The sequence below is a fragment of the Macrosteles quadrilineatus genome, unplaced genomic scaffold (assembly GCF_028750875.1).
Source record: "Macrosteles quadrilineatus isolate MER2022 unplaced genomic scaffold, UCM_ALF_1.0 Scaffold_7__1_contigs__length_78375512, whole genome shotgun sequence".
In the NCBI taxonomy this organism is placed as follows: domain Eukaryota; kingdom Metazoa; phylum Arthropoda; class Insecta; order Hemiptera; family Cicadellidae; genus Macrosteles; species Macrosteles quadrilineatus.
The window spans coordinates 40747368-40763049 of record NW_026542600.1 but is presented as its reverse complement, the minus strand read 5'-3'; the positions used below and the strand labels follow the sequence as shown (position 1 = coordinate 40763049).

The window sequence follows — 15682 nt, the reverse complement described above, 5'->3', positions numbered from 1 at the left end:
TATTTAGGAACCAGAAGAGATAGAACCTAATTTTTTTTTTTTATTTTGAAGGGCCAGTAGTAATTTTGTGTAGTACATTTTAACATGCGGATATAGGAAAGTAAAAAGTTTAAACTAGGCATGCGGCCTCAGGTCCGCCAATTGAGCGGAGTGAGCAAGCATCGATATAAACAAATAACCTTCTTTAAAAATACAATTTGTGGTTCCCAAATATATTATGGATTACAACATAAAAACAAAAGTGAATTTTACTGATCAATTCATTCCTCATTATTCAAGCCTACAGTTATAAGCAATTTTCTTGAGTCTTTCAATCTCTTTTTCTTTGTCATTTGCTGCTCTTATTTATGCTTTCGACTCTCTCTATAGAAAATGGATCGATCAACAAGCCCTCGATGGTTATAACTCCTAATGCTACGTAAGTCAAGCCGAGGGAAAATTCTGACTTTCCTAGGTCCACCACAGCCTGATATACAGTACCAGTATGCAGCTTGGATGCGATGTACCGAAATCGCACAGGCAAGATTTAGTGGAAATTGCCTTTGAGAACATTTGACACCATTCAGTTTAAAGGAAGTAGTTGAGTTGTTGTGTTTATGTAAAACCTGTTGGATTGTAGCATAGATAAAACTCCTTTTATATATGATTGTAGTAAATATCCAACCTAACATCAAAATGCCAACTGCCAAATGCTAGTTCTGTTGGCTGCAATAATTAATCTTTTTACGAGAAAAAGGAGGAATATCGATTATCATATGAAGCTTAGCTATAACTGTACTCCCGTACAGGCCAAGCAGTCTAGGCTAATTAATTAATGGCCTACTTTTCTAATCGTAACTGTATTTCTTTACAGACGACTATTTATTCATTTAAGCTAAAAATAGACTTCAGTACAAGCTTAGTTAAATATTTACTTAAATAGTTTTAACTACTGAACTTCTGTACAGGCCTAGCAGTCTAGGCTAGTATGTCCACGTATCGTAATCGTAACTGTACAGGCCTAGCCAATTATTTACACACCTTAGTTAAAAGTGGACTTCTATACAAACTTAGTTAAATATTTACTTAAATAGTTGTAAGTTCACTACTGAACTTCCGTACAGGCCTAGTAGTCTAGGCTAGTATGCCTACGCATCGTAATCGTAGCTGTACAGGCCTAGCCAATTATTTGCACACCTTAGTCAAAAGTGGACTTCTACAGGGTTAGGCAAAAGTCTGGAACCCCCCTATTAACTTTTTAATGCGTTGCAGTAGGAAAACCAAACTCGGCATATATTTACAACATAAGAAATTGCACTTTTTCATCAAAGTACAACTTTGCCCCAGCCCCCAAAATGGGGTATTTTGGGGTTAGCTCAAAATTTTCAAATGTAAACACCTATCATTTTAAATGGTTTATCTAGAGAAATTGAATGGCACAAACCAGAGGTCAATATCCCTAATCAAAATGGCAGACATTTTAATTATTTCAGATGAGCAAGCCAGATAAAGTCTGGACACCCCCAGTTAACTTTAACAATTTAATATTTTAATACTGACCAAAAGGTGAATTCTCTTTTTTTATAAAGGTATGCTGAGTTTAGTTTTCCTGCTATAACCTGTTAAACAGTTAATAAAGGATATTTCAAAATGACTGCCATTTTGATATTGACCTCTAGTTTGCGCCATTTAATTTATCTTGAGAAACCCTTTAAAATTAGGGGTCACATGATAGGTGTTTACGTTTGAAAATTTGGGGCTGCCCCTATAATACCCCATTATGGGGGACGCGTAGAAGTTCTAGCTTTAATGAAAAAGTGAATTTTTTTTATGTTGTAAACATTTGCCGAGTTTGTTTTCCCACTGCCACACGTTATAAAGTTAACTGGGGGTGTCCAGACTTTATCTTGCTTGCTAATCTTAAATTAAAATGGCTGCCATTTTGATTAGGGGTGCGATATTGACCTCTGGTTTGCACCATTCAATTTCTCTTGATAAACCCTTTAAAATAAGAGGTCATATGATAGGTGTTTATATTTGAAAATTTAGGGCTGCCCCCAAAATACCCCATATGTTGGGTAACTGTGTTGCGTTGAAAAAAGGTTGAAATAAACTTATAATAAAAAATGACTAAAGAGCTTTTAGTGGACTGTAACATTGTGTATATTTTGAAGAAACAATGAATATAACAGATACTAATTAAATCAGCACAAAACAAATGTTATAGAGACAACAAGCAATATGATAATATGGCAAAGAGTATCAAACACCCCATTTTGGGGGCCGGGGCAAAGTTGTAACTTTGATGAAAAAGTGCAAGTTTGGTTTTCCTACTGCAACGCGTTAAAAAGTTAACAGGGGGGTTCCAGACTTTTGTCTAACTCTGTATATAAGCCTAGGTATTTATTTAATAATTACTTTAGTCGCAACTTGACTTCTGTACAGGCCTAGCAACTGTATTTATATAGGATAGGCTACTGTTATCAACATTTGAAAATACTGAATAGGTACCTGCTTCGGAAATGCAATTTCTATAATTTTCAATAATGAAGATTTTCTTTTGCTGTTGTAAGCTATATGTGCTTCAAAACTAATAGAAATAAGAATGATTGTAATACAGCCAACGAGATGTCTGATGTTTTCGGCCTAGCCATATTTTATTATCCATTCTAATCGTAATAATTATTTCAATTTCTTTTTCAAGTTTCGTATATTTCATCTCTTCTGTACTTCTAAAATGTTTCTGTATCGAGCAAACACCTTTTAAGGTGTTTTTCTTTCATTCAAATACAATTTCATTCTACCACTGATGATGCGTCTCTTTTCAACTCCCTGATGCGACAGAATCACCAAAAGAAATAATTTACTTGTATAAGGCCGACAGTAATTATTAATGCGAATCTGTGTAATGCATTATTAATCAATGCTTAATGGTTTTCATCGGAAAGCCCTTTTGTTTTGTACTGTCTTTTGTAATTAATTACAAGCAGTTACCTCAGGAACTGTACCTAGGCCATCTGCGCATGTGCAAGCTGAGGTGCCCGTGGGTACACAATGTCGAGTCAGTACGCTACGATTCTTTGTTTACATCTACGTTGTTATCTCGTGACCAACATGGCAACCCATAAGACTAATGTTAAACATTTGCAAATTTTATGTCAGTCTAAAAGTGTACAGGTATTATCAAATTGAAACTTGTTTGTTTAGTAACATCAAAAATATTTGTCGAAATACCCCTGGTAAGTTTGGATTCAATATGTTCAGCCGTTATTGAGTTAATTGATTACATAGTTTGCATAAGGTCCGATCTCAAAGAGCTTCGCTCGCTCCGCTCAATAACTAAACATGTTTTAATTGTATACAAATTATAATGGCCACAACCCCAAAACCTTGTGTTAAAAGATATAAAACTAACTCTTCTAAAAAAATTTAACATCTGTCTTTAATGAGCCCTGAAAAAAGTGCACTTTTGTTAGCATTATGTAACATAGCCATCCGTGACCCCCTTAAGGTTAAACAAACGTTTTAGGGAGAATGAAGAGCACACTATCCTCTTTGAGTTGGTATTATAATTTGTATTTACCATCAGCATCCATCGAGCGGCATCGACCGCCAGGAGTGAGAATGTTCATCTGTTCATACTCCACAGCTGCAGCTTTGTAGAAGATAAGAGACGCTGTAGTTACAACAGCAGCTTCTGCGTGGCCCCGCGCAATCAGAGCAGCTCCTTGCTCTAGTGCGCGCACTCCTCCGGCCCACGATGTATGTATACTGTAGCTCGGACCTGCAGCAAACAATTAGGTCAGGTGAGCACACTATCACACAAAAGCAATGCTATATTCTACTTCTGGTTTTTTTAGTATAAAAAGTATTAATCTATTTAAAACATCATTTCTTTAATATTTATATTTACAAATAAAAGAAAGTATAACAAGGTGTTGATATTGCTTGGTGATGCTGTACAAGTAGGCTGGATGTATTGTAAAAGTATTACTTGATGCGCTGATATAGTTTTGCAGAGAAGGCCATTGGTTATTCAGGATATTTTAATTTAAAGGTTTGTTAGTACATGTTGTGGATGTGGCTGTACAATTTGGAGTCTAAGGCCTTTAAGAATGGTCAAGATGTCACAGATCAGTAAATGCAGTGGCGTAAATAACACCCTCGCAACCCCCGATGTGCGTAGGGGAGGGGCAAGGTCCAGGGGGCACCGAGGTCCGACTGTCACCGCTCACTGCAATTGCGGAAAAAGGTGAGAGTCGTTTCTGTGACCCTGGGAGATGTTGATGATATTTTCAAGAGCGAAGAAGATATTCAAGATTTTGCCGCAATCACGGAAAAAGATGGTCACCGTTCCCGTAAATGCGGGATTGATGATGTCTACAAGGCCAAAGAAGATATTCATGATTTTGCTGCAATCACGTAACATGAGATGTTTCCGTGAGTGCGGGAGACGAACGTGATGTCTACAAGACAGAAGAAGATATCTAAGATTTTGGCACTATATTATAGAAAAAGGTGATGTTGTTTCCGTGACCGCAGGAGACCATGCGAAGAAAATATTCATGATTTTGCCGCAATACCGGAAATATTACGTTGTTTCCATGACTGCCGGAGAAGAAGGTAATATCTTTAAAATCGAAGAAGATATTCAGGATTTTACCCAAATCGCGTAAAAAAGATTAGGGCTACATTGTTTTCATGACCATGGGAGACAAACATGATGTCAACAAGACCAAAGAAGATATTCACGATTTTGACGCAATCGTGTAACAAAGATACCAAAGAAGATATCCAAGATTTTTGCACTATTGTGGAAAAAGGTGAAGTTGTTTCTGTCACCGTGGGAGACAATGATGATGTCTTCAAGACAACGGATGGTGTACAGGATGTTGCCGCGATATAGGAAAACGATGACGAGTTTCCATGACCACAGGAGACGATGATCACATCTCCACGTGAACGCAAGATATACTCATATCAAGATTTGGCTGTGATCACGAAAAATGATAACGATGTCTCCATGACCGAGGGAGACAATGAAAAACCTTCGGCGAGAGTTTTTGGATTTTTCGTAATCACAGCTTTTGCTGAGATAAGCAAATAAAACATAATTGGTGATGTTTTGTTGGGAGGGGGGGGGGCACCTACATGAACTGTGGGGAGGCGCCGGTCGATGCACTTACGCCACTGGGTAAATGCAAGTGCAGGGAGTGGTGAAAATTTATCTGAAACTACATTTGGTTGTCAAGTTGAGGAATATGCGACTCCTGATATGATATATCTGTAGGAGTAAGGGAAAAAAATATATCACCATCATCCTGCTTTCTTCATAAAACGGCTTATTTCCCTGTACATCAAATGCCAACTTAGCATATGAGGAATATTACAGTGGGATGTACAATTTTGCATTTGATCATCCACAGCTTGAGAAATATATTTAAGCATTTAATAATGTTAAAAGTTCTTTAATAAATGTACATGATGTACATGTTTTGCATTTAATAATGTATATCTGCTTCTTTGAGATGTGGTTTGAATCAGACAGTATTTTAATGTTACAGAAAAAAAACTATTGTAATAATTGACTGTTCTAGATATAGGACTAATTCTGAGCCTCTGTTTACAAAAATGGAATATTATACATTCTAGCTTTTCATTCTTTTGGTACGAAAAAGTACTATAATATATTTTAAAATCCAACTCTTTGTGTAATTGCTATTCCTATTTGATGAGAAATGAGGAGGCAGTATAGTAATTATTTACTGTAGTACAACATGTAGGATTTAAAAAAAAAACAAAAAAAACAGTGGGAATGTCGCCTCATGACACCACTGGTTGAAACCCAAATAAAATATACACTTACAGTTATGTTTAAGACATAAGACATGTTTATTTCCAGTACACATATTACAAATGTATTGGAAGAGTCAAACATTTTTCATGCAGAGCAGTTGTCAAATTAAGAAGTAAGTTACAAAGTGTACTTTGAAGTCTACGAAAAAAGAAAATTGCATTTTAAGTTATTTAATTGGTCTTAAACTAATTGGTCTTTTATCTTAACTAAAGTTTAAGATATGTTAAGACATAAAATCTCTCCCTTTATGTTCCTTTAGATACATTGTTGAAAAATGTATTCCTAGCTGTAATCGTATATTCAAATCTTTATGAAGTATAACTGGACTATAGTTTATAGAATGACAAAACAAACCTGTGAAGTTGAAGGTGTAAGATATCCGGTTGGCCACCATAGACCTGTTATGCCCCATGATTGTGAACCCTGATGCCTCGTAGCTAGTTCCAGCCCTTGTGTTCTCTGAGTCGGACACCATTGAGGCAGAAATAACAGCGATGTTGTGGCCACTCATGGCAAAGGGATTCATACCTGCAGACCATGCTCAATGTTACAACTTAATTTAATTAAACTACTGAAGGTTTTGTTTGAGCCTTGGGCTCCACTTTCTCATCGTAAAAACATACAATTCAGTATCTATTCAAATAAATTTGTCGAAAACCTTAAACGATAAAACTATTCACCTTTTTTGGCTGAATTAAATTCAAAATTCTTTACTGCCCAGGAAAATATTCTTCACGAATACATTGTTAGCAATTATATCAACACGCCTGGAAATCTTAGACAGTTTCTGCCTAATTTGTCATTATTTTCATTAATATTTTTCTCCATGTTTTTGTAGTGAAATAATGAAATCTCAAATCATAGACTTTTTTTGGAGGAAAAAGTATTTCACCTATCAAATTGTATTTATCAAGTATATTATGTATTATGAACAGAGCCTAAAATGTAAATTTTTCATAAATTTAGGTAAAGATCCTTCAGACCTATTCAAAATTTAAGCAAATGATTCTAAATTTGGTTTACCTGCGTCAATAATAGCTTCGAAAGCCCTTTCCAATGTTTGTGTGGTGGTAGGGTCGCAGGATCGAACGAGTTTGCTGTGCATTTTGAACGCAGAAGCATCAAATGTGTCAATGTCATGCATCTTTCCCACTCCAACAGTATCTGTTTGACAAATTAATGTATGATTAATCTAATAACCAAATAGAAAGTATAAATTTAATTAATAACTTAATTACGATAGCAACACTTTTCGTATTTCATGCTGGGTATGAATGCGGTTTGAGAGTAGATTGGAGTGATATGTTCTTTTTTTCAAACCAACTAAAACCAGATATTCATTAGCATCTAGACTGTTCATTAAAAGCCCAATAATACATAAAGTTAATTATTTAGTCCAGATTTTAATCACCGAAAAGGAAATTACTTTTCCCACGATTTAAATGGCAACCTTTGGATGATCAGGAAACCACTCAGATCTATTGTTTTGAAACTTCCAAACACACTATTGTGCTGTCACATTTCACGTACAACTATGCTTGAAGATTTTCAAATAGAGTTGAACTGCTGAACTTGGTTTCTCAGTGCTCACTTCCATAACTGATAAGTCAGACATCATGGTTGAGCACATCAGTCACAGCTGGCTTACCCATGCCACTTGAAGCCTAATGTTATATAACTTTTTTTGGATACTACACAGACAAGTAGATTAATATAAAGGGCAGTTGTTGTATTTTTAGATAAAAATTTAATAGAACTATTAACTTATTTTACCTAGGACCATTTTTTAAAGTAGGCTAGCCGTTTCAGTTCAGTTCGAATTCAGTCGAATTGAAAAGATTGAGAGAGAAGAAGTAAAATTGTAATGATTCGTGCTTCAAGAAATTAGCTGTTCAGGCCAATTTAATTGTTAGCCTAAGTGGTGCAATTAGTGTTTGGTACAATGTTTCATTGCATCACTGTCAGTGGCAATGAGAGGTAATAAACGAAAACATAACCTCTAGAAGATATGAGTAGTGATTTGTAGTGATTAAAACACTGTCTTAGGTAAAGTAGTGTATCTAACTCGCGTAAATAGTGTTAACGACAGTCGTAGAAGTTTTTAAGGCATTTTCCAAGGCTCGTACCTTAAATTTTCTACTCGTGTCGTTAACACTATCTTTAAGCAATCGTTGCCTAAACTACAGTACTATTAAAAGATTCTCTTATGCCATTTTGGTGACTAAGATAATTTTAACACAATATGTGTTTCTACCAATTATGCCTGATCTCAGGCTGCTTTCAAATATATAAGATGTTTACACAACTTACCTGTCGTCCACCTTATTTCATTCGTGATTAAATCCTCTTTTGTAAACAGCTTTTCTTGAAGCTGCAAGACATTGTCAGACTCAGGAAACTTTCCTCCAATTCCAGATATAACCACCTCATGCTTTAGCGTCATTTCTCCCCCTAGAATATAAAAACTATTTATAATACAAACACACAATTTATTTATAATAATACACATAAAAATTTAATAAAACAGTACAAATCGCTTATGTGACAAAAACAAGAACACATAACTGCCTCAAGTAGAAATAAAAGAAATAACTAAGCACCTCGGCATTATAATTGACTCAAAACTGTCCTGGAAGCCACATATAGACCAGCTGTGTAAGAAAGCTTTCTTTAGGCACCTATTACATTCGTAGAATGAAACAAGTAAGTGGCTTGGACTCAGGCAAAGTAGCTTACTTTGAACCAGACCTGAGGTATGGCATTGACGAGAACATGAAAAGGGACAGCCAACACCAACATGAAGGGTCCTTAAACATCAGAAAAGAGCAATTAGATGCCTAGCAGGCTCACAACACCAAGAAAGCAGCCGCCGTAATCTCACTCTACATACGTGAAACAATTCTGTTTGCAGTCACGTCACAGCAGACAAGACATCAGGACATACACCAGCACATGCTCTAATTTAGAGAAAGGGAAAAACAATCAGCTGATTTTCTCTTGCTAATTTATTTGGCATGGTTCTCCATATTAGTAATGAAATAAAGGCTTGGTATTTAAAATAGGCTTAAGTTAAGACAGCGATCTCTATTTCACTCATGTAACATGGTCACTTTTGAGTAGGGCCTAACTTATAACATAGTTTTTTACAAATTTAACCGATTAACTAGGGAATGTTATCACTAGTTTTTCTACACCCTTTACGCTAAAATTCTAAACAAAAAACTTGTTTAGAGAAAAAATAAATATTTTGTACATATTTGAAAACTGTTAACATTGTTTGTATTTTTTTTACATCAAAATATTTTACAAAGTAAAAAGTCAGATTTTTTTATTATTTTACTGTTTTTACGCCAGTGGCATTTTTTTTTTCGTTTTGAGAGGGAACGGCCCTGGTAGTAACCCTGGTCTTGTTACTATCTAACGGCGACCTTTTTGTAGGATAGCATCATTAATTCATAGCCCAATGACAAATGGGATCTGGATCTGGAAACGATCTCGCTTGGATTCGAACCAGCGACCATCAGATTTGAAGGCGAACACTATATGTAACCATTTTTGCCATGGAAACTGATTCAATTATTACCTACCTAATAGAGTGTGAGGAATTATCTCAGAAAATAATTGTTGGAGAAAAGTGTACCTAAATTAAGTAAATAAATGTAAGTAAAATAAGTAAAACTTAGATCATTCAACTACTGTAAGATAATAATAAATATTGACTCACTGTTCTGCAAACATTTCTGCTCCACAGGAGGGCTTTTTACATGTTCTATATCTTGTATCTTCTTTTAGCAGTATTTCATGCTTTTTATCCCTTTATCCTATTTTGTTGGAGGCTAATCACGATTTATTAAGCCTTAACTTATTGATTCACATTTATTGGGCTCACAAAACAATGGCTCCAGCTTTTCCACACAGACACTCAAGGTCTCTGGTGTTGCCTAGTGCTATATCATTAAAATAAATACTGCATCCAATACGCCAACTTTCAGTGTCTGTGCCGGGGCATATAAGTCATTGTAAATATGATTTATATAGCCATCATTTTTTTAGGCAATATGGAGTTGTCATTTCAGGGCACAGTAAACCACGCTCTACTGCTGAATTATATTTGCACCACCATTTGGCATTGATTAGATGTAAGCATGTTGAGGTTGGGCATCTGTGGAGATTTTATGAAAGTATGTTTCTTTTCAGGAATTCATCATTTTATTCAATGTTTTTTTCAGGATGGCATAACCACAATATTCCTGAAAACTATCAATTACTTTGTCAGTAAGCCTACCACGACCACCAAGTTTTTTCACGTCTTTACTTACAGACTTTGGGATTAATTGTCTCAATCGGGTTCAGAACCCTTTTTGAAGATTGATGCATTCGAGCTTTTGACAACACCATCTCCATAAGGCTTACCCTCAGTTGCTATTAAACCCCTTACTATCAACATCACTCTAGTAATTCATGTACCACACTGGTTCATGTCCCGAGAGATTGAGATTTGAAAAATTTGGGAACCTACATCATTTTTTTTTACAGTTGTTTTGAGTTTTCTGCTGGCTTTTACATGTAGTACAATATCTGATCGGTGTTTCTCAGCACTTTACCCGTCAAGGTTCATCTCATCACTAACAGTCATCATACCATGAAGATGAGTGCCCTTGCTTCTGCAAGGTTCCATCCAGGGCAACGTTTAGGTTGCTATCACCATCATTTTACATAATTTGCTCTCTTACAGCAGTCATCATCGAGTTATTTGCCCCAAAAGTGTCAGAGGATAAAAGTGCTTAGAATTGCCCATAGTTTCGGGCAAATAAATCTTAAGTTTGTAATAACTACATGACTAGCTCAAGTTCATTTAAATATCCTAACTTGCTCTATATTGTTTTCAGAAAAACACAGTTACACGATCATAAAACTTTATAGGGGTTCAGGTAAATTTATTACTGAAGGCAAGGTTCCGTAGCAGCATGGCCTTTGCCTATGCTACATAATCTGTATACAAGTCTCAGATTAATTGCCGTAGTGCTTAATAGGCCTTTTTATCCTTCTAGAGGCCATGAATAAGTTTGTGCAGGATATTCAGTTCACAATAAAACTAAATTAAAAACTATTCTTTTCCTCTTCTCAGTTCCCTCAGAGTTTTAAAGAATTATTTGCTGAAGAGTTCCGAAATGTACACAGTTCATAATTTCTTGTGAAATTATTTCTACATCTACATGTAAGTTACCCCCGATTATTTCACTTTTAATATTAACTGTGTCTCCTAACCATTGTTAAATACTTAAATCTACAAGTAAGTTAGATGAAGCGTTTGTTCAAGAAATGTTTTCCAATGCAGGCTAGGGCCTACTATATTTTTTCGGCCATGGAGAAATCTATGCACTGTTACATATTTTCAGCAAAAATTAAGTAAGTTATCTGGTGATATATAAACCAATATAGGTTCCCATGGTCACGTCATATAGTTGTAAAATGTAAATAATAACTGGGTTCTCACTTTGTGGGGTTAGGCGTAGGCTTTTATTTGGTTAGTTGTTTCTTCCCTAGGGAGTATAAAATTAATACCTGAGCAATCCTTTGACCAAAACTCTTTATGAAAGGCATTTTGACACTCAAAAACCATAAATAAATAAATCAAAATAACTCACTGACTAAAACTAATCACTTAAAATGTAACACTTTGTTGTTTACTTTATACTATACTTTTACTGCAATAGTGTAGTGAAATGTGATTAATGTGAAATTCAAAATTTCAAACAGCATAAACAAACAAACACAGACAATGAAACAAATCACAGCTGTTTAGACTAGCAGTAGCAGTAGCAGCTGTTCTAGTGCGGTGGGGCACACGGGAGGGACTAAGGCTAACATATCTTGTAGTGTCAGCGTTCGCCGCTAGAACTGCTAAGTTGAAATAATTTAAATTATTTTTTTTTTAGTTATAAAATTAACTTTTTAATTATAAAATATTGTTTTAAAATTATAAAATAAATTTTTAATTTTTAAAATTAAACTGTCATAACATAACCTAACCAACCAGACTTGCTGATAATATAAAAACTATATAAGATAAAAATCTAATTAATAATTAATTATAATTTTTAATTAATTATAAAATTAATTTTAAAATGTAGTATTATAAAATTAAACTGTCATAACCTAACCTAACCAACCAAACTTGCTGATATGAAAAATTTGTTGACAAAAAGTCAGTGCTACCAGCGGGATTCGAACCCGGGACCTCCTGCACACCAATCCGAAACGCTACCAACTATGCCACGAATGCCGCTGAAATCACATCGTTTCGTAACGGTAATTGTGTCGCCTCAAGAGAAGACATTACCCACTAGAGATATGACGTCACTACACCTTTAGCCTTAGTCCCTTCCGTGTGCCCATTCCTGTTCCGGTGCACTTGTACTGCAGACTGCAGTGGATTTTTTGCTTCAGTTCATGTAGAAGCAGATTAGCCAACCCCAAAACTATAAAATGAAACCCATTGTTTCTTCGAGCGTATTATGAAAGTAGATACGAATATAGCTTTTACAAAGGAATTTTCTTGGCACATGAGAGTCATAAACTAATATATTAAGAGTTATGTAAAATGCATGAAGATTACGTAAATAATATTTTTCTTAGTATTTGTTACAGTATCTATATTAACAGGAATATATTCACCTCAAGACTAAAAATATTTTTTTTATTTGTTATTTTTGTCTTACATTAACAGACCAGATTTAGTTATTTCATCCGAAATATAAGTAAAGCCATAACAAAATATTACAACACTTTATCATATATAATTTGGTTATTTCTTGTTTTATTTCCCAATTACAGTAAACTAGGTTAAATTTATCAGTACTTCAGAAATCAGAAACATTTATTGCCGAAAACATTACAAAAATGTATAGTCCATTGTCAGGTACAATTTAGCATACATGAATTATTGCTTGTCTTAAGAAAACGACCATTATAAAAAGCAGTCTTTAAATCGTCTTCAGATTTCTATCACAGGAGTTGATTGGAAATAGTTATTTGTGTAACTAGTGGTGAAAGTGGCACTTTCCCAGATAGCAAAAAATACTTGATTAAAGCTTGAAACAAGTTTGATTTGTCAAATCTGCAAACTTGAAACAAGTTTGCTCTGATGGGCCCATAAACTTGATTCAAGTTAATATCATGCGTCGAAGTTCCCGCTCTTCCAGTTTGAATAAAACTTGAAACATCTAATTTGAATAAAACTTGAAATTTCTAATTTAAATAAAAATTGAAACATCTAATTTGAATAACACTTGAACTATCAAATCTAAATATAAATTAAAAAATAGGTACTTGATTCAAGCTTGAAATAAGTTTGGTTTGTCAAAACTGCAAACTTGAAGGATCGGGTTTGTAAACTTGATTCAAGTTAAAATCATGCGTCGAAGTTCCCGCTCTTCCAGTTTGAATAAAACTTAAAAGATCCAATTTTAATAAAACTTGAAATATCTAATTTGAATAAAAATTGAAACATCTTATTTGAATATTAATTGAAGAATACAAGAAATAATTCTTTTTTAGCCACTTACAAGCTCTTTTTTTTATTTCTGAAAATTTAATTCATATGCTTTTACCAGGATTCACAGTCTTACATGTAATAAAAATTTCATATTTTTTTAGGTTGAGATGCATAGCACAATATAATCTTCCAATATTTCAGATAATTTTTCACAATCACAACATAATCTAATAACTTCAATGCCTCTAGTTGTTACATGCTAAGACACTTCTCTAAATAAAAAAGCGAGATACCATCTAAAAACTTGTTTTCATAAAAGAGCAGGAAAACATGAGTTATTATAGTTTTCAACCCTACAATTTTACATATTATTACTATTCAGTACGTAGAATTCAGAATTCTTTGAAATTAAAAATAAAACACAAGAGATAATTTGTCTAAATAGATTTATATTGAAGATTTACATAACACATTCACATTTGAAAATGCCTCGTATCTTTAACTTTCAACAAACAGTTCCCTCAAAAATTCCTCTTTTTACGATTACTTAAATAATACAGAGTAAGTTAATTCAACAAGATCTTCATCCCCATTGAGTGGAACTTCTTCCCCACTGTCAACAGTGGCAGGTTTTTTTCCCTCTGAAAAAAGTAAAAACAAATAGAATCAATATTAAATTTAAGGATAATCAACCAAAATGATTAATTTTGTATCTGGTATAAAAAAATAGGCAAGTAAGCAACATTTTAAACTAACACAGTTTAACTCACAACCAGTGTAGGCCTGTTTAGTGAAAATTAATTTATTCCTACAATGATATACAAATACAATATATGATCTTCCCAATAATATTAGTATTAATTATTAATATGTATAAAACACAATTACATTTTGATTGTCAAAAAATGCTAAACACAAGCCCAGGATTGTTTTCACATTACTTCAGGCAAAACCTAGGCGTTGCGGCATTATCACTTCGATAAAATAATTAGGTAAATCTGCGGGATTTTGTATTTTACGGTTTAAGTATAAAACTAGTTGAGCAAAGCTCACTTTCCCTCACTTTGAAACTTCTTTGTAAGAGCATCAGAATGTAATGGCTTGAACAATTGATATGAAATTTGGCCAACAGCTAAAGAATACTGAGCACAATGTCTAGGTAAAAAATATTTGCAAATTTCCTTCTGGATTTTATTTTATGCGTCACGCAATTTCGCTTGTTATTTTAATATAAGTTGAAAGAAAAATTATATTGGGTCTATGACATATGGGTTTATCTCGTTTCATTTAATTAAGATAAACATATGTTAATTGTTTGTAACTGTTTTGTTTACATTTCAATGTTTACTTTCATCCTAGGTTAAAGTTGGAATGTAACAGTTTATCAATGGAAGTAACAGTTTTGCTATATTTGTTTTGAGCATGCCTCAAAGGCCACGTCGTAATATTGGTCGACGCACCAATAACGCAAATATTGTAAGAGAGTGGCGTCGTGAACAAGAAGAACCAGATGAAGCAGTGGTAGAAGAAGCTGATAATGATAGGCAGTTAGCTAATCAATTCCAACATGAATTAGATGCACTAAAATTTTACATTTGCACTAACTGTCATCACCAACAACTAACAGCTTCAAGCAATTTTTTGGTGTTCAAACCAATCACCAAAAGTTTGCGTTGTCGTTCAAATGCAACTAAATTCACGGCGTTAAATAATATGGATGTGTCAAGTGTCCCGAACGAATGAACTGACCTGACGATTGTAGAACAAATGTTGATTGCACGAGTACATCCCGCTATGCGCATTTACAAAGTACAAGCAAATGGTCAGGCTTTTATCAATTCTTATTCTTAACTAAATAAATGAACTATCAGATAAATTTGTCATTCTTTAGAACCTAAATAATATCGGGCAAACAAACGGTGAATCTGTTGAAAGGGAACATATTGTAGGTTGTTAGCTGCTTTAGCCATTAATCTTCAAATAATGCTTCGCTCATTTATGCGTCTAAAGTGTAACGGCAGACCACCCTAGTGATAGTTCTTGGTTGGTTATCCTAAATATAGCCAAGATATTTGTTACAAATCTTGCTCATACTTTACAAATATATATAAGCTTTAATTTACTGTATAAATTAATCCAGGTAAGCCCAGCATTGCTATGAAACATGAAAACCCCTGTACAAGAATAGAAATACTAGCATTTTTCTTTTGGCGAATTTCCCTATAGGAAAAAATCTATTACCGTAGGTGGCATGGTAAGACCTAGGCCCGGAACCAATTAACTTTTTCATTTTGATGTCCCCAGAGCCCAATAACACCATTCGTTCACATTTTTATATATGTATATAT

At 34.3% G+C, this 15682-nt stretch overlaps 1 protein-coding gene across 1 annotated transcript in view; it reads right to left on the bottom strand.

The window, feature by feature from the left end:
- LOC128998038 (fatty acid synthase-like) overlaps window positions 1-15682 on the bottom strand; it is an 83592-nt gene that overhangs the window by 55546 nt on the left and 12364 nt on the right. The window contains exons 2-5 of the mRNA XM_054423979.1: window positions 8147-8287; window positions 6860-7000; window positions 6191-6364; window positions 3563-3763 (exon numbers count right to left, since the gene is read on the bottom strand). Of these exons, the coding sequence (XP_054279954.1) occupies window positions 3563-3763; window positions 6191-6364; window positions 6860-7000; window positions 8147-8279 (649 nt within the window). The 5' untranslated portion in view covers window positions 8280-8287. The remainder of the gene's footprint in view (window positions 1-3562; window positions 3764-6190; window positions 6365-6859; window positions 7001-8146; window positions 8288-15682) is intronic.